At 50.4% G+C, this 22,799-nt stretch overlaps 1 protein-coding gene across 3 annotated transcripts; it reads right to left on the reverse strand.

Annotated features, from left to right (window-relative positions):
• Positions 1 to 19,519: 19,519 nt before the first annotated feature.
• Positions 19,520 to 21,646, reverse strand: HES6 (hes family bHLH transcription factor 6). Of its 3 annotated transcripts, none has more exons than XM_019740876.2 (4): positions 21,123 to 21,307; positions 20,963 to 21,049; positions 20,776 to 20,857; positions 19,520 to 20,540 (listed from the first exon to the last, which is right to left on the reverse strand). In XM_019740876.2, the coding sequence occupies exons 1-4, from the start codon at positions 21,201 to 21,203 to the stop codon at positions 20,116 to 20,118; spliced, it is 675 nt and encodes a 224-aa protein (XP_019596435.1). In that variant the 5' UTR covers positions 21,204 to 21,307; the 3' UTR covers positions 19,520 to 20,115. The 3 variants fall into 3 exon arrangements, with proteins under 3 accessions (XP_019596435.1, XP_074172023.1, XP_019596436.2); XM_019740877.2 differs by having other exon boundaries at positions 20,273 to 20,540; positions 20,816 to 20,857; XM_074315922.1 differs by having other exon boundaries at positions 20,963 to 21,646.
• Positions 21,647 to 22,799: the final 1,153 nt, after the last annotated feature.

Raw genomic sequence — 22,799 nt, forward strand, 5'->3', positions numbered from 1 at the left:
CCGGGACACCTGGGAGATGGCCTGGTATGCACTGACCGGCCTTGTTGTTCTATTGAATGTACACAATTCCATATCAGGCTATGACAGCAAAAGACAAAAACGAGGCCACTCTACGTCTGAACACAGACAATATATGAACATGGTCCAAGTTACAAAAACGCCCAACATCCCTCTATCTTGGCTAATAAGAGTGATGGCTGCTTCTTTATCAAGTACAAGGTTAGCGGTGGTCTAGTTTTCCTGCCTTCTATTAATAGATAAGCTTTATTAAGACACCCAGTCAAGGAATTACCTCCTCTTTCTGACAGTATCCAATCCAGACCAAAGCTGCGCTTCCTTAAATGTTTCCCCGAATCACCTAACACAAACCCAAATCTTACAAGTCCCTCCAACATCCCCTTCCTGAGGCTTCCCATGGTGATGGTCTACCTGGCTGTGACCAGTCATAAACCCGACTCATTCAATGGCAGATGTGTTTCTGGTGATCTCTGGCTTTAGGACATTGATGGGCCCAGCAAGCCTCCGTACCTCTAAGGCTCACTCACCACCATGTGAAACCTTCACCGCCTTCTCCTCACCTTCAACGCGTGAACTGCCTCCTCCCTTACGGCAGAAATCCACTAACAATACTCACGATCTCCGTTTCCTTCCCTCTCATCCCCTCGGCCCACCGCAACCTAGCTACACCTCATCCCTTCTGCACTCCAGCTCTTGCTAAGCTTACCAGTGACTCCCCACTTTGTTGCTAAACGGGACTGACCTTTTTAGCCATCATCGTGCATGAATCTCTGCAGCACTGACATTGTTGTCCTCCCTTTCCCTTTGGTTTGTGGGACACACCCCTCGCCTGGGTTTACTCCTGTCTCTGCTCCATCTCTGTCTCCTTTGCAGACCCAGCTTCTTCTCCTGGCTATTAATTAATGGAATTCTTTAGGACTTGATCCTGCTTCCTTTCTCCATTCCACACGCCCTCCCTTGCCAAGCTCATCCACACCTGGCTTGAATTACCATTCATCTGAATGTGATTTGTTAATTTATATTTCCTACCAGCTCCACATGTTCAAGTAAGTACCATGTGATACCTGTTTGGATATCTCAAAAGTACTTCAAACTCAATGTGTCCCAACTGAGATCATTTTCTCTACTCCCCACCCCGTCTCCTTCAATCCGCCCTCCTTCCAGGGTCAACACCTCCCTTACAACAGAAATACTCTTAACTCCCTCCCTGTGTTTCTACCCTAGAACCTCTCTATGGAACATAGCCCCTAGGGTGCCCCAATCTCCTACTATTCAGCTCTTGTGAGCACCTCTGCCTTTGACGGTGGCCAGGGCCTGTGTCTTGCTCTGGCTAAGAGAGTCCAGCTAAATGTCAGGCTGTATGTGATTATGTGGATATGATTCCTTCACACAGGTTTGTGACACCCATCCTGCTAGGACACTCTCTCTCCCTTGCTGGCTTTGCAGATGCAAGTTGTCATGTTGTGAGCTGCAGTGTGGAAGGACCATGGCATGGAACTGAGGGTGGCTTCCAGCTGACCGCCAGCGAGAGACTGAAGCCTTCAATCCAAGAGCCCACACAGAAGTGAGTGCTGCCAACAGCCACGGAACGTGGAGCGGATCCATCCGAGTCCTGCCTCAGACGAGGCCCCAGCCGTGGCCGACACCCTGACGGCAGCCTCGCAGAGGACCCAGTTGTGCCCAGACTACTGACCCATGGGCACCGTGTGATAATAGATGGATGTGGCTTTAAGCCCCTAAGTTTGTGGTAATTTTTTACGCAGCAATAGATGCCCTCCGTAACCAAGTCCTATCATTTCACGTCCTGAACGCCTCTGAACCCACCCCGATTCTCCACCCCCATAAAGTCTCTGGCACCAAACCACAGTGTCCTTTCAGGTTCCTCCCTCAGGTCTTCTCTCAGTCCCTTGTACTTGTCTTTCTTTTGTCCCAGGACATTTTCTCCTGTGGGTCCCTTGGCTTGCAATGTTCTCCTTGGCCCCCTCCTCCTGGGTAAATCCCATTCTCTCCTCAGATTTCTGCAGAGTCGTCAGTTCCTCAGGAAAACCTTTCATGAGAGCCCTAAGCCGGACCCTCTTTACACCTGTCCTTTATAGCTTTCTCATAGTTCCAGTTGTACATTGATTCATGCCATCGTCTTACATGAATGACTGTATCACCCATCAGAATGTAAAGCGCTACAGGACGGAAACTGCTTTTGCACATTGCTGTACCCCCAGCACCTGGCACATAATAGACACTCACATATCTAGGTTGGATGAAGGAATGAATGAATGAATGAATGTGTCCATTTCTGATGCTCAGAGTACATGACCCAAGCCTTCCTACCTCAGGAATGTCAGGAAGCTTGGGGCAGGGAGTGGTCCTCCTGTGTGCTTGCTCAGGACTGCCCAAACGAAGTTCACTATTGTGTTCGTAGAAAAAGTCATAGGCTTCTGATTTTGAGACCTTAAACAGTCTAGAAACAAGGAAAGCACGTAATGTCCCAGGACATTGGCTGCCCATGTGACACATGGTATTTTCCAAAGTTTTCTGTAACAATATCTCCCGTTCCATGAGTTCGTCTAAGATGTGTCCTTGCCACTCCCTGTCTCCTTCCTTCCAACCAGAGTGGAAGGTGTACCAGGATTTTCGAGGCTATTTCATCAAAGGCCATGCAGCTTCTGCCTGGTTATCTGGAGACGCTTGCTCAGGGGAAGTCTGTCACCGAGTAAGGAGCCCACGTCCTGTGAGGCTCCCTGCTGGACAGGCCACACACAGGCACTGCGTTAATGCCAGCTAAGCTCCCAGCCACCAGCCTCCGCTGCTGCCAGCCTTGTCAAGTGTGTCACCTTGGACATTCATCCCACTGGAACTGCAGGTGGCCCAGCCCCAGCCAACGTCTGACCCCGTGAGAGACCCCGAGCGAGGATTGACTGCCCAGCTGGGCGCTTCATGAATTCCTGACCTGCAAACAACTACAAGCAAGATTTTTTACAAAGGGTTTTAAGCAGCTAAGTTTAGAGTTCACAACCACAGTAACTGGAAGAGAAATTTGGTACCAAGTGCGGTGCTGACCCATCAGAAGCCCCGAACAAAGAGACTGCCTTTGGGATGGGGCAGCGGGTGCCTGGAAGGGCCTGGAGAAGACTGTTGTGGGAACAGTCTCGAGGCTGGTGACGAGGCCTTAACGAAAACTGAGAAAGATGTTCTCAGGAGATGGAGAAAATAATATCGTTATAATGTACTGATGGAACGTTTCCAAGACTATTGCCTGCTAGAATGGGAGGAATAACAATGTACACAATGCACTAATCATCAAATGAACTGATGACCCTTTCATTTCAATGAAAGGGCCAGCCCCAACCACAGCAAGGATGTCACATGAGGTGCCACGCCCAGCCCTTAATTCCTGGTCCACAAGTAGGAGAAAAATGAGGTGGTGGTTTTAAACTGCTAAGTTTTGGGGTACCGCGAATGCAGCAATACTAATGGAACAACCTGTGCACTGAGAGGGCTGAAAAATGAAGAAAATGACAAACAACTGTCCTGTTTTCCGTGGCAATGGGGAGAGGGGTTTCATAGCAAGTCCGGCTTAGAGAAGTTTGAATAAATGTCAGAAAAAGTCTTTCGCACTGTGCAAAATTAATTGACTCTGCTGTTTTTATTGTGAACTGTATCCTTTAAGAAAGAGTCTGTAAACAAAAAAGGGACCATGTAATAAACCTGACAAGCTCAGGGGGCCACATGGCAGGCCTGACAAGCTCAGTGACTGAAAGTAACCACGCAGGATGGTCTGATCACAGATTCCTAACGAGGCAGGTCATGGCGGGTTGTCACATCCCAGGCCTCCAGCTGCCTTCACAAAGGTCAGCCTTTACCATAAGTGAGCCCTGGCCACGTTCTTAGGTATCTCGGATACCGTATCAGAGTAATTTTCTTTTCCTACCCCTCAAAGGCACACCCACTCCCACCAGAGCAGGAGACCACAGAACCCCTCCTAGTTGTCTCATCCGCCACATACCGTCTCTATGTGCTGTGATAATTATTAACTATCCTGCACCCACCAATGAAAAAGAAGTATGTTTTTCCGTTTTGCCTTCTATCCAATCCTAGGCATCCTCCGACCACTTTGCTTTCTCCAGCCCCCTTAATCTGCTACCAATGGATTTCATGTGCCTTCTTTATATCTCCTCTTTTGATTCTAATGTATGAAATAAGCTGCGAAACAGCCATTCTCTGGAACATTTTCTCAATCCACTGAGATTTTGCTTCTGGGCATGTCCTCAAAATTTGGCTCAAATACACTCTCCTAAGACTTTTCTGAGGGCTGGACGTTCTTTCAGCTCTTTACAGACAGGCAGAGAACTGAGAACACTGCACCTGTTTGGGGCCAGGCACTAGTCAGGGGCTTTGCGAAGACTAATTTGCTTTCATCTCTCAACAGCCTGAGAGGAAAGTAATACTGCCTTTGATAGGTAGGTCTGCAGAGGGTTTCCCCCACCCCATCTCCAGGTGAAATCCGATTAACATTTCAGTGAGAAGTCCACCCACGGCTGGGGAAAGAAAAACCAGGAACACAAATAATTCTTCAAGTCCACCCAGGGTCAGGAGTAGTTCCTGTATCCAGCAGCCAGAGTGGAAAAACCTTGTAATACATGGGACGTGTGTGTGTTTGCTTGCACACACAGGCGCTCGGTGCACATGGAATGTGGAGAAATGGTAAGGGCTCTGAGGGCACTCGGGCCGGACACCCACAGAACCTCCTACCTAGGACTTTGGAGGTTGGGTGTAATTTTAAGATACTAAAGTGAGAGGTTCACTTTGGGTAGAGGGCAGAGCACACCAGTGTGGATATGGGGCTGTCACGCCCCTGTAAGGGACAGAGAAGAGGGGGCAGAGGGGTGAGACAGTGAAGTTGGGGTCATTTCCCAAGGGGTCTTAAATGCCGACAGGGAGAGTTTAGCCCAACAGGGTAGCCATTTTTTTGCAGTTAGAAAAATCTCAGTGCTTCCACCCTGTTTGCCATATGTAGTCTTTCCACAGAATTATAGGCCCAGCGATTGTCACAGCAGATGGAGGCCCAGAGGCCTTGTGTTCCCGCCCTTCCCATTAGAGGGGAAACGTGGCCACTCTGAACCCTCTTTTCAGATTCAATTTATTGGCTTCTCTTTACCTAAATGTGACATGCCCCAGGGCCTAGTCCCAGATCCTCTTTGATTTACTCTCTTCCAAAGTTATCTTAGTCCCTTGGGCCTTAAATACACCTATATTCTGATGACACACTTGTGCGAGTCTCTTACCTGACTCTTCTCACATACCCTCAGCTGCCTACTCTACGTTCCCACTTGGAAGTCTAGTAGGCATTTCAAACTCAACATACGAGGATGGACAATTAAGTTCACGAACTTGTTGCAATGATGTTGCTAACCTTTTTTGGTATCAGAGGGATTATTCATTGTGAATTTGTACCAATGGGACAAACAGTTAACTAAATTTAGTATTTGGAAGTGCTGAATAGGCTGTGTGAAAAAGTTAGACAACGTGAACTTTTTGCCAACAATTCATGACTCTTGCATCAGGACAATGCACCAGCTCACGCAGCACTGTCTGTGAGGGAGTTTTTAGCCAACCAACAAATACCGTGTTTCCCCAAAAATAAGACTGAGCCGGACCATCTGGTCTAATGCGTCTTTTGGAGCAAAAGTTAATATAAGAGCTGGTATTATATTTTATTGTATATTAATTATATTTATTATAAAGACCTGGTCTTACATTATATTAAAATAAGACCGGGGCTTATATTAATTTTTGCTCCAAAAGATGTATTAGAACTGATGGTCCAGCTAGGCCTTATTTTCGGGAAAACACGGTAACTGTATTGGAACACCCTCCCTACTCACCTGATCTGGCCTCCAGTGACTTTTTCTTTACCCGAAGTAAAGGAAATATTAAGAGGAAGACATTTTGATTACATTCAGGACATCAAGGGTAATACGATGACAGCTCTGATGGCCATTCCAGAAAGAGTTCCAAAATTGCTTTGAAGGGTGGAGTAGGTGCTGGCATTGGTGTGTAGTTTCCCAAAGGGAGTCCTTGGAAGGTCACCGCAGTGATACTCAGCAATGAGGTATGTATCACTTTTTCTAGGATGAGCACGCAGACTTAATTGTCAGACCTCAAATGCCAACTGTAATTCCTGCCCTCTCCCCAAAACTTGTCCTCCCAGCCTTTCTCAAATCACCACCCACCAAGTGGCTCCTGCTAAAACCTAGATGGCACCCGTGATTCTTACCTTCCCCTCTTCCCAGACAGCGGGTTCAGTAGTAGGTCTCGCCTGCTCTGCTCCCTCCACGTCCCTTTCTGCCACTACCATCCCAGACCAAGCCCCGGGGTTTCTTTCCTAGACAAACGAGACGACCAGCTCTCTGTACATTCTTGCCTTGCTACAGTTGATTTTCCAGAGAAGAGAGGGAGGGATCTTTATAAAACATAACTCGGCCCACTGTCTTCCTCTGCTTTAAGGCCTTAATTGCTTCCTGTCGACTCAATAAAATCCACTGTGCCATGCTTGTGGGCCCTCCACGCTCTCACCTGTGTAGGCATTTCCAATTGCATGCAGCCCACCCCTTTATGGGGGCCAGTCCCCTGGGCTCCTTGCTTTCCTGGACCCCCATCCCAGGCACTGAGGTGAGCAGTGCAAATTTTATTTAGGAATATATTTGACTTTCACGAATGGTATTTGATCAAACATTTTTTGAAAATTTTTAACCAGGAAAATAAATTGACCAGGAAACTTTTATACTTTATCCACTTAAGACAGTGACAAATAGTTCACCGTCATTCACTTTTCATGTAAAAAAAGTTTTTACTACTTTACTTCCATCAGGTTCCTAATTTTCTGCTATTTGTAATGAATGTCTGTATTTCTTTAGTAAACTTTTTATTTGATGTAAAACCACACTTAAAAAACAGTACATGAGTCATAAGGGTATAGCGTGATGCATTTTTACAAGGTAAGCACACCATTACCTAGGACCCAGGGCCTAAACCAGAACATTCCATCCAGCCCAGAAGCCACTTCCAGGCCTGCCAGCCCTTGGTTAGCACCACGCCACAGATTTGTTTGGCCTGGTTTTGAACTTCACGTAAATGGAATCACACAGTTTGTGCTCTTCTGACGCTGACTTCTTCCGCTCAGCCTCATGTTGAGATTAATCCGTATTGGTGACCATCACAGGTCATTCTGTTTCATCGCCGTCCTTTGTCTGGACGCACCCTGGCTCACTTATGCATTCTCTTCTGATGAACAGTCTGGGGCTGTTACAGATGGTACTGCTACAAACATTCCTGCACACGTCTTCCGGTGAACACTGGTGCTCATTTTTACTGGGATATGCCCAGGGATGGCCCTACTGGGTCACAGGGTACGTTCATGTTCAGCTTAGTCGATACTCTTCTTAGCTGGTTTTTTGGTGATAAGATACACAAACAGAAGATTTACCATTTTAACTATTTTTAAGTGTACAATTCAGTGGCATGAAGTACCTTCGCAGTGTTGTGCCGCCGTCACCACCATCTGTTTCCAGAACTGTTTCATCCTCCCAAACAGAAGCCCAGGACCCGCTCAGTAGGATCTTCCTTCCCGCCCTCCCTGGCCCCTGGAACCTCTATTCTAGTCTCTGTGAATCTGCCTGGTCTGAGTACCTCGTGCAAGTGGGATCAAACACTTTGTCCTTTTGGGTGTGGTTTATTTCACCTGGCAAAACGTCTTCAAGGTCCATCCATGTTGTAGTGTGTGTCAGAACTTCCTTCCTTTTTGTGGCTGAATAATAGCCCATTGTGTGGCTGGACCACTTTTGTTTAAACATCCATCTGTCTATGGACACTGAAGTGTTTCCACCTTTCTTGGCTATCATGATTAGCATGGCTGTGGACATTCGTGGACATTTATCTGTTTGAGCCCGTTTTCCATCCTTTCAGGAGTGGAATTGCTGGCCATGTGGTAACTGTGTAGCTTTCTGAAGAGCTGACAAACTGTTCTGCACAGTGAATGTACCATCTTACATTCCCATCCCAAGTGATTTCTGTATTTTTGATGCAAAATTGTATGTACACTTACTTGTTAAATATCATAATTCATATTAACTTAATTAACGATACATATTATATGGGCTATAAACATTATCTTAATATATTTTAAATGTATAGTAACCTTTTTTTAGGTAAATATCGAATCTAAAAAGCCAAGTGGTACAATATTCAATAAAAGAAGAAAAATATATGCAGAAATGGAATAAAATTATAGAGGACAATTAGAAGTGTGACTAGAAAAACAGGATTCCAGCTACCAAAAATGAGTTACTTACCATGACGTTATCAGAACAGGATGACCATCAAAATCAGAGTTAAAGATTCTTCTTCAGAAAATGAAGAGAAACATTAGCAATTTCAGAAACTAGTGATATGAGTGTGAGCAAAAGAAAGAAGACGCCATTTGAAATACATTTTAATAATTCTCCATTGCAGCTGCTATTTTGTGATAAAATAAAAAAATGATTTACTAGAACACAGACCTGACAAGGGACAAGGTGTAGATTTTAGAGACTCTATTTCACATGATAACCAAAGATTTTTCTAAGGCCTTTAAAAAAAAAATGTCCTAATGGCAAGTAAAGTCATCATGACTGGTTTATTTACTCCAAAGAATTGTCTTGATTTTTTCATGCATACTTTTCCACAGTAATATAACAGAATCAAATTTTTGCAACTCAAAAAAATGTTTCAAAGATGAGAAAAACTTAAGCAGAGTTTGTGATGGTAAAATTTGATGTTTCCTTGTGTTGTTTTTCTAAAATGGAAGTGCTTTTAAAAAATATTCAAACTGAGAGTTACGCAAATGATCCTTTGCACAAGATGATAAAATCAGAGAAACAAAAACAGCAGAATATTTGGAGTGATTTCAGATGTTACGCTTTGAGCAAAAAAATAATTTCATCTTAGCGATTAATAAGAAATGACTGGAAGTCCATGTTTCTTGTCCAGTCAAACTCAAAACAAGTGTATAATGCTACAGCAAATCACGCGAGAGCTGAACCACTGTCAAGAATAAAAGAAGCAGATACTTTTTCTAACTTTTTGATTATCCACCAAATGTAGCCCATTGTGAACAAGTGTGTCAACTATGAGATCTGCTTACATGAAGAATGATGTCATAATAACAAAATAAGTTGCACTGACCTTATGGAAATTAAAGAAGAAAACTTCCTGGTCTAGTTCATGAAATTAGGTGTTGGAAGAAGGTATTGACATCAAACATGCTTGTGACCAGGGACAGAAGTTTGGAGCAAACATGGCAAGTTAATCGAGAGTGTATAAGCCATTATTTCCCCCCAAAATGATTATGCCAAATTTGCACCTTCCTCAGCTTATAGCCTTAACATGCAAAAATGATGCTTCTGGGGGCCGGCCTGGTGGCTCAGGTGGTTAGAGCTCCGTGCTCCTAACTCTGAAGGCTGCCGGTTCGATTCCCACATGGGCCAGTGGGCTCTCAACCACAAGGTTACCAGTTTCAATTCCTCGACTCCCGCAAGGGATGGTGGGCTGTGCCCCCTGCAACTAGCAACTAGCAATGGCAACTGGACCTGGAGCTGAGCTGCGCCCTCCACAACTAAGACTGAAAGAACAACTTGAAGCTGAACGGCACCCTTCACAACTAAGATTGAAAAGGACAACAACTAGACTTGGAAAAAGTCCTGGATGTACACACTGTTCCCCAATAAAGTCCTGTTCCCCTTCCCCAATAAAAATCTTAAAAAAAAAAAATGATGCTTCTGCGAAATCAAATCTGATAACTTCTTTTAGCTTTGCACCAAGGACATACAGACATATGTTTTCGTGAATTCAAAAAATGAATGAGCAGATGGCATATTCTTATGTCTGTTCTAAAACCTACATTAAAGCACATAGATACCCTATGGGGAGCATGGTGAAATGCAATCAAGACACTTCACAAAGACATTCATAAATATTGAAAACCATATCAGATGATAAATACATATGCTGATATTGAAAGCATCTTGCTGTAAAAATATTACACAATTTGTATGGGATGATATTCTAAACAAAGTAGAGAAGTTAGGGTTATATAATAAAAGACATGACTGTACATAAAGCTGCGTGCTTAACAGAAGATCCGTCCCTTTGCTTAGAACAAATAGAAGTAACTTTGAAAGTATGTCTGATGAATGTAAAATTTTAGCAAAAGATAGGAATATACTGTCTGAATTTTAAAATAAAAGTATGGAAATTGGAAATGAATCACTGGATGAGTGTCACTTATTATGAGAAAAGTGTGTGTCAAATGGAAATTAAGGCGATTACAGATGCCCTAATTTCACATTTGAAATGAAGATATGAAAAATGAAAGTGTCCTTAGATTTTGCTTTTTCGTAAAGGAAGAAGAGTTATTTTTTACGGACACATCTGATCTACACAAAGCAGCCACTTGTTTGACTCTCAAATATTCTGATTTAAGTTCTACAGAAAAAATTTCATCTGACATAGCTTTAAGCAGCTTGCAATATCAGTAATTTGTAAAATTAAAACTGGTAATTTGTAAAACTAAAATTAAACAGTAATTTGTAAAATTAAAATTAAAACTGGGTCATTTGTAAAATTAAAATTAAACAGTAATTTGTAAAATTAAAATTAAAACTGATTCAAACATCTGCTGGTGCAATCTTACCTAGTTTGGATGTAGCCTTGAGAAGCCTGTTAACGCCACCAATGACAGTGGCATTCTGCAAGACATTTCATTAAGCTGCCGCTAATGAAAAATTATTTAAGGTCACCAGTTGGTCAAGAGAAATTAACATGGCAATTCTCAGCATTGAAAAGGAGATAAGTAGTAGATTTTGGAAATGTTATTGATGGTTTGTTTCCAATAAAACCAGGAAAGTAAAATTGTCAACTGGTTTTTGGAAAAGTAAAATCTTTAAACTGAAAATATTTTGAGTTTTAATATACCTACTTTTCTGTTTTTCAAGGGGTTTTCACCTACTGTAATGGTCTGGGAAAAGATTAACCATTAAAACAATGTATTTTCCCTTTTGCTTCAGCATCCAGTACCTCCGGGCAGAGTTCTGAGTGGTGGTCTCTGAGTGGGGGGGGGCTCACTGGGAAGGAGGACGAGGGAACTTCCCAAGGGGACGGGAATGCTCAGAATCTCGGTAAGAGTTTGAGTTACAAAGGTGTGTGCCTTGGTCAAAACTCAGCACATGCTCACGTACAAGCAGGGCATTCATTGTAGGTCTTACATCACAAGAAAAAGACTGTGAATAGTGAACTTTAGCAATGATGTCCATGGCACAGTATGCAGGAGAAGCTTATGTAGGTCTGTAATGTACTCTGAATGCATCAAAAATAAAACGGATTAATGGAGGGAGGGCTGCCTAGATGAGATAAAGCGATGACTGATGTCTAGCCAGATGTGAATGGTACAATCCGTGGTGGTATACAGATGGGCAGTGTAACATTCATTCAACTTTGCTGCACGTTCGCAAATTTCCCCAATGAAGCGTTGGGACAAAGAGGTAGCTCTAGTCCTCTCCACTTGTTTTGGACGCTGGTCCTTCTGCGAGCGGCAGCGTCCAGGATGCGCTCCCAAGAACCTGTCTCCAGGTGATGCCAGACCACCTGGGGCAGATCTGGGTACAATCCTCACGGGTGTGCCTTCCCTCGGGAGCCTGCCTGTGGGACGTCACCTCACCTTTCTGTCAACCCTCAGCCTCATTCATTGTTCTTCTCTCACAGCCTTTGTTTCTTAGACATTTCAGGAAATGTCTGCTTCTCTAAAATTACATTCTTTTGACAGCAGAGGCCCTGCTGCCCATAGGTCATGTGGTCCTTCTGGAAATCCAGTCACAGGGCGCATGGGCTGTCCCCAGGGAACTGTCCTTCTAAAGCGGGGTGCCCAGGCCTCAGAGCCCACGCAGGGCCCAGTGGAGGTGCCCACAGCCCGGCTGCCCCTGTAGAACACACAGGGACAGCCACACCTCTGAGACGCCAGCGACAGGGCCTGGTACAGACCGGGTCTTAAGGCAAAGCTTGAGGACGAAACACCAAGAGCTTGGTGCTGAAGGGCCTGCGGGGACTTCTGCAGGACAGACCAGCTGGCAACCAGGCTCCTCTGAGGTGCTCTCACCAGACCCGTTGAGAGAAGATCTGGAGTCTGGCTCACGGCCTGCCTGTGGCCAGGATATTCCCACGGGCCAGTTCATATGGGAAAGGGTCTTCTGCCTCCTGACTGGCCAGCATCCCCAGCCGAGCCTGTGCTCCTTTAGTGCCCACCGGACCCCTCCCCTGCACTGGTCCTCAGCTATGGGCACTGGGGGTGGTCCCTTGGAACCACCAGAGTCAAGACCTGGAGGGGCTGTCTGTGGGCACAGGAACGGGGAGCAGCCCACCCTCCCCGAAGACTCACCTTGGCAAACGCTGGGCACACACCCCTTGGTGCCACTGAAGCTCTTTCAGCACAGTGACTGTGGTGGCCCAGGTACTGCCAGGTACGCTCAGACCCTGACGGGAAAGGAGGAGGGTCTCACGTGCCCTGCAGAAGCTGGACTGTACCCCCTCCACGCCCACGGCCGGAAGGGCAGGAGGCAACCCCCGGACATGGCCGCTCCCCTTGGGAGGGAGGGAGGCAGAGGAAGGCCAGAGAAAGACAGAAGGAAGGGCAGGTGCAGAGGCTGGAGGACGAGGAAAGGGGAGGGAGAAAAGAGAAAGGAGGACAAAGAGAGAAGAAGAGACAGAGACTGTGCGGTGAGGACAGGGGAAAGGTGAGAGCAAGAGAGAGAAGAAGGAAAGAGAACAGGGGGAGACAGAGACGTTCTCACTGAGACCAGGCCTGCGACAGGGCTTCGCTCAGTGTTTCACGGAGTCCTCAACGCAGGTAGGTGCCCTTACAGTGCCCATTTTACAGATGGAAGGACAAAGGCGGACCAGATAAAAAAGGAGGGGGAGAAGAAGGGGACAGGAGAGGGAACAAAGAGAGAAAGAACAGAAGAGGCAGGAACAGAGAAGAGGCAGAAATTGCCTAGTCAAGGACAAAGAGGCAAAAACAAGCAAAGCTCACCCACCCCACGTGGCCTAAGGAGACGCGGGAAACCACAGAACACGGCAGCAGGACCACGCCCAGAGCACTGGGAGGTGGACACTTACAGAACTTTAAGGACTAAATGACCCCAACGCCATTTACATTGCTCTGGAGCCCGGGGAACAGAAGCAAGTCTCCCAATCTTTTCACAAACCCAGACACCCAAACCAGACAGCACACAAAGAAAAAAAACTAGAGAACCATCTCCCTTAGGAATTTTGATGCAAAAGTCCTACATGACATTCTGGAAACAGCAAAACTACGGAGACAGGAAAGAGATCAGTGGTTGCCAGGAGTTGTGGCAGGGAGGGCACAGAGGATTCTCAGGGCAGTGGAACCACTCTGTGTGATGCTGCCACGGTAGATGAATCACAGATTTGTCCAAATCTTAGAATGCACAACACCAAGAGTGAACCCCAACATAAACTGTGGATTTTGGGTGATGGGACCCGTCCATGTAGGCTCATCAATGGAAACAGCTGCCCCACTCCGGTGGGGATATTGGTAATGGAGGAGGCTGTGCGGGAGTGGGGGCGGGGGTGACATGGGAACTCTCTGTACCTCCCACTCCATTTTTCTGGGAACCTAAAACTTCTCTAAAAAATAAAAGTCTTGGACCGGCCCGGTGGCTCAGATGGTTGGAGCTCCATGCTCCTAACGCCGAAGGCAGCCAGTTCAATCCCACATGGGCCTGTGGGCTCTCACCCACAAGGTTGCTGGTTCGACTCCTCGATTCCCACAAGGGATGGTGGGCTCCGGCCCCTGCAACTAAGATTGAACACGGCACCTTGAGCTGAGCTGCCGCTGAGTTCCCGGATGGCTCAGTTGGTTGGAGCACGTCTTCCCAACCACAAGGTTGCCAGTTCAACTCCTGCAAGGGATGGTGGGCTGCGTCCCCTGCAACTAGCAACTGGAGCTGAGCTGCGCCCTCCACAACTAAGACTGAAAGGACAACTTGACTTGGAAAAAGATCTGAAAGTACACACTGTTCCCCAATAAAGTCCTGTTCCCCTTCCCCAATTAAAAAACAAATAAATAAAAAATAAATAAGTCTCTTGAAAAAAATCCTGCACCAAATTATATACACAACAAATTCAGCAGGATCCTGACCCCACCATGACCTTTGGGGTTCATTAAAAAAATACCAGCATGGCTCAAAATACCTCATATTGATAGGTCAAAAGGGCCAAAAACACAGAAAAGGAAAAAACCACATGACAATCACAACAGATGACGAAAGGCACCCCAAAATTCAATATCCTTCCCTTTAGGAAAAAAGTTTGAATTGCAGTAAATGGGTAAAAAAGGAAAGCCTGCTACTGATGAGTTGAAACCTGCCACCCTCATCCTGAAGGTGCAAGTGTACAGGGAGACGATGTTTTAGGGCAGCAATCTGACAATATTTACAAATTTTTCCAACACACCTTTTCCCCAGCTATTTTAATTCTTGAAACTTGTGAAGCATATTGCAAAGTACACGGGATGTTCGCTGAGTATTGATCTTAGCAAACCTTGGAAACCCTTTCTACGTCCTCAGTGAGGGCCACCCTGTGGGGGCAAAGTGCATGAAGAGGGTCTGTGTGTGCCGACAGAAAAGTGTGCCAGGTAGGCCCCACGAGGGAGGCCTTTTCCCTCCTTGCCGGTGTGTCCCCAGCACCTAGGATCCTACTTGACACACAGTAGGTGCACAGTCTACACTGCTGAGTAAACAATCCTCTCATTGGGTTAAAAAGCCACAGAATGGTGCACACAAAATGGTCCCCCTTACATAAAAAAAAAAAAAAAAGACATTTATCCTAGATATATATGCTAGCAAATGCACAGAAAGCATCAAAAAGGACATGGAAGAAATTGTTCATCTTGGAGAGTCCTGAAGAGAGAAAGACGAAAGAGTAAGAAGAGGGAAGAGTTGGGGGACTTCCCACTGCCGGCCTCTGTGTTCCGGGCTCTTCCAGGGCGTGTGTATTGCTTTTATAACAAAAATCTAGTGTAAGGAAAGGTTACTTAACCTAGTACGCAAGCCTGTTTCCTCGTCTGTGAAATGAAGAATAGTAGTACCTACCTCGAGGGCTACTGTGACATTTAAGGGACAGATAAGGACCACTGCACAAAGCACTTTAAATACAGCCCCTGGTGCCTACTAAGTGCCAATGAATGTATGCTACTGCTGTTATTATTGAAAGAAATTCAGAAAAAACAGGGAATAATCCTTAAAAGACTACAGGGACCTTGAAGAAGCCCCACAGGTCCTACCTCCAGGCCTCTGCACCTGTTGTTTCCTCTTCCTGGAATATTCTTTCCCAGGACAGCTGCTTGCTTGTTCGTCACTCAGCGATCTACTCACATAGAACCTCCCAGAGCGGTCATCTCTGATCAGCTTTCCTAAACCTGCACCCTGCTCCCACACCATCACTCCCTGCCCCCTTGGCCTGATTTCTCTTCTCAGCACCTGAACACCACCTGGCATATCCTATGTTTATTGTTTGTTTCCCTCATTACAGTATAAGCTTGAGAGGGAACTTTATCTTCAGCAACTAGAATAATGCCTGACAAAGAGTAGGCATCCAGTAAATACTGTGGAATGAATGAATGAACATAGTGTGAAATATACTATCAGGGGAACGAAACAGAGAACGAAAGAGAACGAAACCTTGGAAACTGCATAAAGTCAGGGGTGACCAGGAAAGGCTTCCCACAGAAAGTGACACCTGAGCAGACAGAGCAGAGCGGGGGTGGGGGGGTGTGGGGGGGTGTGTCAGTGGTGGGAGTGGTGCTTCCTGAAGAGGCAGCAGCCAAACACCTGGCAAGGGGATGGGACAGGAGAGGGGCTTCAAGGTGAAGCGATGAAGTTCGGAGTTGACCCATGGGAGCTGGGGGCCTGCTACACCTTGCAAATCTGCAGCGTTGGGCTTCTGAAGGGCTGAAGTGCAGGAGGGGAGACTAGACGCCCTGGAAGTTTTCTTAATAACTACTGCCGTTCTCCAGGTGAGAGAAGACCCTGAACTAAGAATGCACAGCAGGGACACAGCAGGGACGGAGGGAAAGGGACCGGGCATAAGACGCAATCTCATTCAACCTAAGAAGAAGTGGAGTGGCAGCTCCGGGACGCTGCTTGCATGGTGGGGCACGAGGAGGTGTGTCCTTGTGGGTCAGGGACCTGCCCTGGGTGCTTGAGGATGGCCCTGGAGCTCTCAGGGAGCCAGAGCATGAAAGCAGGTGCAGGTTTTGCATGAAAGCAGGTTTGCACTTGCTGAGTTTGAAGAACCTGTAGTCTATCTGAGAGGTGAGAACTAGGGGCAAATGGAGAAACTATAGCTCAAGAGCACGGGGCTGCACGTCGTTTTTGGAGTCAGTGGTACAGTGGAAGAAGCCATGGAGATCAGACTATAGTCTGGAGGACCAGCCAAGCAAAGAAATATTTGCTTGGAGCACAGCAATATTTAAGGGGCGTCCTGAGAAGGGCCAGTTTAGAATCTGAGAAGGAATGGTTGAAGAGGAAGCAAGAAAACTAGACGGAGAACAGTGTTCTAAGAAGCAGGAGGTAACTGATGGTGTAAATGCTGCAACAATCAGGAAAAGTGAAAACTGGAATCTACTGGGCAATTAGGACTTCACTGGAGACAACCAGAAGTTTTCCGTAGAATGACAGAAGACGTGGCCATACTGAAATTCTGGGAGGAGCAAGCAGGTGAGGAAATGAGGAAAACGAGCATGAAGACTATTTTCAAGGAACTTGACTGTGAAGGAAACACTTGGACAGTAACTAGGAGACCTCAATGAGGTCTAAACAAGTTTTCTGGGATAGAGTGGACAAGACAGAGGTGACAAGACCATGGTCACTTAGATGTCTAAAAGTAGATGCAACGTTTTCCAATGAGGTGGGGCCAGCATCTGGAGGGGAGAGGAAGGCAATACCCTAAGCCCCACCCACTGACAGTGGATGGACAGCAACAACTGGGGGCAGGCGAAGGACAGCCAAATGCCCCATCTTCAAGGGAGGGCAATTTTTTAATTTTTTTTTTTTACACACGAGGCTGGAAGAGCCAAAAGCCTGGGCCTTCCAGGAAGAGCAAATTTGAATCCTTACCCCTCCTCCTTCCAGATCCATTTAAACCCAAAGACTGACGTCATGAATCTGATAGGCTCTGGTCTCCCTGGCTACACGCTACCCAGCAATGCTTCTGTCTGCCTCTGGGCAGTCTGCGGTGGCCTGTGGCTCTCCAGCTCATCTTAAGATAATGCAAGTTCCACGACGGCAGGGGTCTGATCAGTCGTCTCTGTGTCCCCAGCACGTAACACGTCCTCATCGCACCTGCAGGATGAATGCTGAGCAAAGCCTTGGCTTGGGCTCTGGCGTGGTCCAGAAGCTTGGAATGGCTTGCGTTGCCTCCTCGAGAAACCTGCTTCCATCCACAGCCTGAAATGACTCCTTCCTTCCTCGACATCTTTGGCTTTGGATGCACTTTCCAACCGTCTGGGAGCTTTTAACACTCCTGACTTGCAGGCCGCCTATGACCCACGCTCGGTGGTACGGGTCTCCAGCCGTGGGCCAGTCCCAGCGGCCCTGGGCAGGAACCAGCGCAGACGACTGCCCGGCCGGCCAGGAGCCCCCTCTAGCTTCGCCTCCCCTCGCGTAAAATGGGCGGCTCGAGCTATGGAGGGCCCGAACTGCGGGGCGCCGACGCCTACGTCGCTTCCTTGCCTGATCCTGGGGATGCTGGCGAGACCGCGGGCCAGCCTGTGCGCGGCGCAGAGCCGCCCTTGAACTTCACAGGCATAATAGGGCAGGGGGCTTGGAGCTCAGGGCGGCGGAGTGAGGGGCCTCCGGGCCGGGGAGGCCTCTGGGAGTCGCAGTCCCAGCTGTGCCTGCAGTGGCCTCGGGGAAAGGGAAGTCGAAGGATGGAAACTATATCTCCCAGGAAGCCCAGCGGCTCGCCTCGGGCGGCGTGGAGACGGAGCGGGGGGCGTGGCCCAGCGTCTCCGATCGCGGGGCACCATCCGAAAGCCTCCGAGCCTCTCCGAACGTCTCCAGCGCCTCCAGCGCCTCGGAGCGCAGCGCGCTGCTCGAACTCAGCCCACGGGCGCCTGGAGCTCTGCACCCTTTTTCCCCAATCCCTCCAACAGCCGCAATGCTTCGGGCGGTCCAGGAACGGCTCACCGGCCGGCGCGCGGCGCTGAGCGAGACTGGCCGGATACCCGCTGTCAGGTCGCTAAGCAAAGGTCCGAGCCTAGAGCAGAGCTGCGGGAGGGAGGGGGCCTGGAGGTGGCCGGGAGGTCAGGCAGAGCCTTAAAAGCGGCGGCCAGGCGCTCCGCGTGGAAGTGCGGAGGCGAATTAGGTCTGCTGCCCAAATCCAAGTAAAAGATGGACTCGGCTGGTGGGAAAGGTGACACAATGGAGGTAGGATTTAGAAATAGTTTAATGAACTTGATTGAGTAGGAGTGGGATGACAGGAAAATAAAGAAATCGAGGGTAACTTCTAGATTCTTTGCCTAATTAACGGGGTGCCGTGAAGTGGCAAGGACTGGGGCAGTGACAATGCGTTTGGAGGCACACAACCAGGTGTCAATACTAAATTGTCACACCTAGCTCCAGGCCTGGGCACTGCCAACCCAAAGTGAGAACAAGCTGCTTTGCAGTCCTGGAGCAGATGAGGAGGTTGGGCTCCCTGTGGGAGTTACTGCTGGCAATGGACCATATGCCAGCTGCAGCCCTGACCCCGCCCAAGAGGACAGTCCTCCCTAAACCCCAATTACCCATCCTGTCACCCTTCTTCCAAGGTTTCTGACCTCTTGACCCCGTTTGACCTCCAGTCCAAGCTGCCTGCAGCCACGGGCATCTTCACTTCAAGACATGAAATGGGTGGGTCTCCATAACCCTGAAGTCACTGGCAGTGGTGGAAGCTCCCTCAGTCAAGAAAAGTGATAACCTAACACAAGTAGACGGACATCATGCTCATAGATCCCAACGCAGGTCTTTGAAAGAAACTTCCAAACCACATGGCTAGCAATCAGGCATCAGTTTGTTCCTGGGAACTCATGAACCAGAGAGTGGTCTGGGGGCAGGCTGTCTCCCTATTGCTTGATTACTCTGGGACAAGCCCTGTGCCAGTGGTATCCATCTTGTCTGCACACAATCCTGGGGAGAGCAGGCCAGGCCTGCAGGGGAAACCCACCTGGAACTGCCCAGCGACAGGGAGTGGGGAGCACTGTCCACTGAGACATGTCCCAGCTCCACCGCCTTCACTCTACTCACTTTGCTGACAAAGGGTGAGAGCTTTCAAAAACATCCCCAGCATTAGACACAGGAAGAACGTGCTTCCTTTACTATTTACACATTTGACAAATTAATGACACCACACCATTCAGTAATACTTCAGAAGGGAAACTAACTCTCCCAAATCCTTTATTTAATAGAATTGGAACATTCGATGGCAACCTAATACACACACAAACTCAAGTGTGCTAAATGCAAGACATACAGAAAGCCGCACTACTCTCCAGCAGCTATGGGCAATGCGGCACCTGCCTCCCATGTCCTGGCTGAAGTGGCAAGTGCAAGCTTCTGCTCAGGCCAAGGCTGCCAGGGCCTGAGGTCTCCTTCTGCCCAGACACCAGTGCCCAGCATGGAGGAGAGGCTCAGCACCACTCCGGTCACCTCTGTCCCCTGACAGGGACAGTGCCTGAGAAGGCTGGGACAGGAGAACCCAGGAGGGCCCTGGAAGCTCTGCAGGATTCTTCCTCCTGCCTGTAGTCCCCTCTCCACCCACCCGGAACTGTGGGGGTCCATAAAAGTTACTCCCTTAAGAAACAGGGCTAGGGGCCTGACTAGTTGGGTGATCCAGGACTACCCTACAAGCTGTCCACTGGAGGAACAAGGCAGGCAGACCTGGGAGACATCCAGGACCCTGCCCCACGACATCTGGACCCCAGGGAGGAGGGACCAGAGAGCAGGCCGGTGTTGGTCACCAAGGCCTCCAGACGCTCTGCGCTATGCGGCCAGTGGTCAGGCTGCTCAAGGCCGCTGGCACTAAGTCTGGTCCCTCAGCAGGTGGGCGGCTCAGTTCAGCCTCGGTGGCCTCCTCCAGGTCGGAGCACAGGTCGTCCCCGTGGCCCAGAGGACTGGGCAACGGGGACCCTAGGGCCCCCCCTGTGAGCCAGCCACTTCGTCTGGGGGCTCCGGGGGGCCCGGCCAGGGTGTCCCCCAGCAGATCCCGGAAGCTGCTGCCCTCGCGCAGCGGCATGGACTCCAGCAAGTGATTCAGGAGCTCGGCGGCGACGGTGGCATCGATGGCCTGGCATGTGGACACAAACGTGTGCACCTCATGCATGCACTGGATGTAACCGGCGGCGAAGCGCTCACTCGCTTCCACCTGCAGCTGCTCGCGACCTGCGCCCGGGGATGGGAGGGAGAGAACCGCACCCGGCCCTGTGAGCCGGGACTGCCGTGTCCCGGCCCGCGGGGACGCGGCTCACCCAGAAGACGGAGGGGCGCGCGCTACTCCGGGGAGAGCTCTGGTAGTGAACAGCACCGGGGCGCCCGGAGGAGATGTCCTAACTCTCGGGCAGGGGCGGGGTGGGTAAACGCGTCCCGCGTCCCGCCCGCTCGCCTGCCCTCCACTCACCGCGAGCTCGGCCCCGCAGCGCGCCCTGCACTCGCCGCACCGTCAGTTCCAGCACCTCGGCGTTCTCCAGTTTGGCCTGCACCTGCGCCGGCGGGGGCGCCGGGTAGGGATGGACGGTGAGGCCCGGTAGAACCGCGACCACCCCCACCCGCTCGGCAGCTCCTGGGCACCCGCCCGCCTGCCTCACCTCGGGGCCCGCCAGCAGCAGCCGCAGCTCCTGCAGGCTCTCGTTGATCCGCGCGCGCCGCTTCTTCTCCACTAGGGGCTTTCGGGCCTGCGGGAAGTGGGCGACTGAGCCCCAGCGCCGCGCGGCCCCCCGCACGCCCGCCCGCAGCCCCGGCCTGCACCTTGCGGTCCCCCCGCGCCTCCCAGAAGTCCTCATCCTCCCGGCCCGCACGGTCCCGGCCCGACGCGAGGGGCGGAGCCATAATCGCACCGCCTGGAGCGCCGCGAGCGCGCTAAGCGCCGGCGCCCCTAGCAGCGCCGCCGCCCTGCCTGCCACCGCCCTCACTCTGTCGCTTCTTCCGCTCCTTGTGGCCCCTCCCCTTTTATAGTGCCTTATTTGCATCTCAATGCGCCGATTGGCCGCGCGGGCATGGAGCTGCTGGCGGGGAGGCGCTCTGCAGCCAACAGGAGCGGAGCGCTTTGTCCAGTCCCGCCGCCGGGGTCCACCAGCAGCTGGCGGGGCGTGGCCGACGGGCGTGGCTCCCAGCTTGGCCTCCGCGCGACCCCCGCGGGGAAGGCACCCGAGGGGGCGGTGAGCCAGGGGAGCTGCGGCTCGGGGCGCGTTTGTTTCCCTCCATTCCCTGAAGAAGGCCCCCAGGTCAGCTGTGCGTGCGAGCAGGAGCTCATCCATTACTTCCTTCATCTAATTCACTCATTCACACTGGGCTTCGTTCATCGAAGGTGCCTCGCGAGGAGCGCCGTGTGCCGGCGTGCTGGGTTCTGAGGGTGGGGGCGCAGAGGCGGTCGAATCCGCGGTCTCCAGACCTGGGGGCTACGAGTCTGGACTGGGGTGGCTGCAGAGCCCTGGGGAGATGAGGACTCATGGGGCAACGGGTGTGGGAGCAGGCCCATGGCCCCCTTGCGTTTCTTGCGAACTTCTGTGTCTGGACACCCGTCGCCCTCCGCCTGCGCGGGGGCGCTAGTGGGCAGGGTTCGCGGGCTCGCTGGCACCGTTGCTCCTGCAGGCTCTCCTCTGGTCATTCCCCGACCCCCGCACGTCTTTGCTCCGTCCGCCACCCCTCCCCCGCCGCCGGTTCTTTCCTGGTCACCATCTCCGTCACCGCCGCAGTCCCCCATCTCCCCCTAATACCCTTCGCTCCTTCGGTCCCCCTTTAACCGCCCTTTCCCCCCCTGCCCGATGCAACCCTTCCGCGGTCGCCTTCCCCCCCCCCCCCACCCCGCCTTTCCCTGGTTCCCCGCTACCGCCCACCCTTCTTTGGTCCTCACCCTAGTTGGTTCGCCCCGGCCCCCCTTCCCCCAGTCCCCTTCGTCCCCCCGCCCGGTCCCCCTTCGGTACCCTTTCCCCCGCCCAGCCCTCCACCCGCCAGGCTCGCGGAGGCCGCCGTCTGGACCTCGTAACTTGATGCCCGTGACAGTTGGCAGCTGCAGCCGCTTCGGCGGAGAAAAGCGGCGGCCGCGCCAAGAGCGACAGGTGTTGGCCGCGCCTTTGTCTCTGCCGGCTTTGTCCCGCGGGCGGGCGGCGGGCGCGCCTGTGTCCGCCAGACGACAGCCACCCCCACCGCGGGCTGCCCATCTGCCGGCCCGGCATCCCGGCGGGTGGGGTGCGTGAGTGGTGGGGCCGCGCCCTTAGGCAACGCCCTGGGGACCGAGGCCTGGCCACTTCACGGGCCTACTACGTCCGTGCCTCCAGGCAGAGCCGCAATGCCAAGATGCCTCTGACCTTGGTCTTCCGCTTGGAACACTCTCCAACCCCCCCTTCCCCCCCATGGCTATTTCCTCACTGTTCAATCTCAGCTTATTCATCTACCTGGGGGGAGAGCACCTGCACCTTCCCCAGC

Source organism: Rhinolophus sinicus, linkage group LG01, assembly GCF_036562045.2.
Source record: "Rhinolophus sinicus isolate RSC01 linkage group LG01, ASM3656204v1, whole genome shotgun sequence".
Taxonomy (NCBI): Eukaryota; Metazoa; Chordata; class Mammalia; order Chiroptera; family Rhinolophidae; genus Rhinolophus; species Rhinolophus sinicus.

Bases quoted from the DNA above. Each gene is read 5' to 3' on its own strand.
- HES6 (XM_074315922.1), bottom strand. From the start codon at position 21,643: ATGAAGGAAGTAATGGATGAGCTCCTGCTCGCACGCACAGCTGACCTG. The intron at 20,858-20,962 runs GTGAGGCAGGCG...CCGCCGGCGCAG, and splicing joins TGCTGCTGGCGGGCCCCGAG to GTGCAGGCCAAACTGGAGAA. The intron at 20,541-20,775 runs GTGAGTGGAGGG...CCCCGGGCGCAG, and splicing joins GCTGCGGGGCCGAGCTCGCG to GTCGCGAGCAGCTGCAGGTG.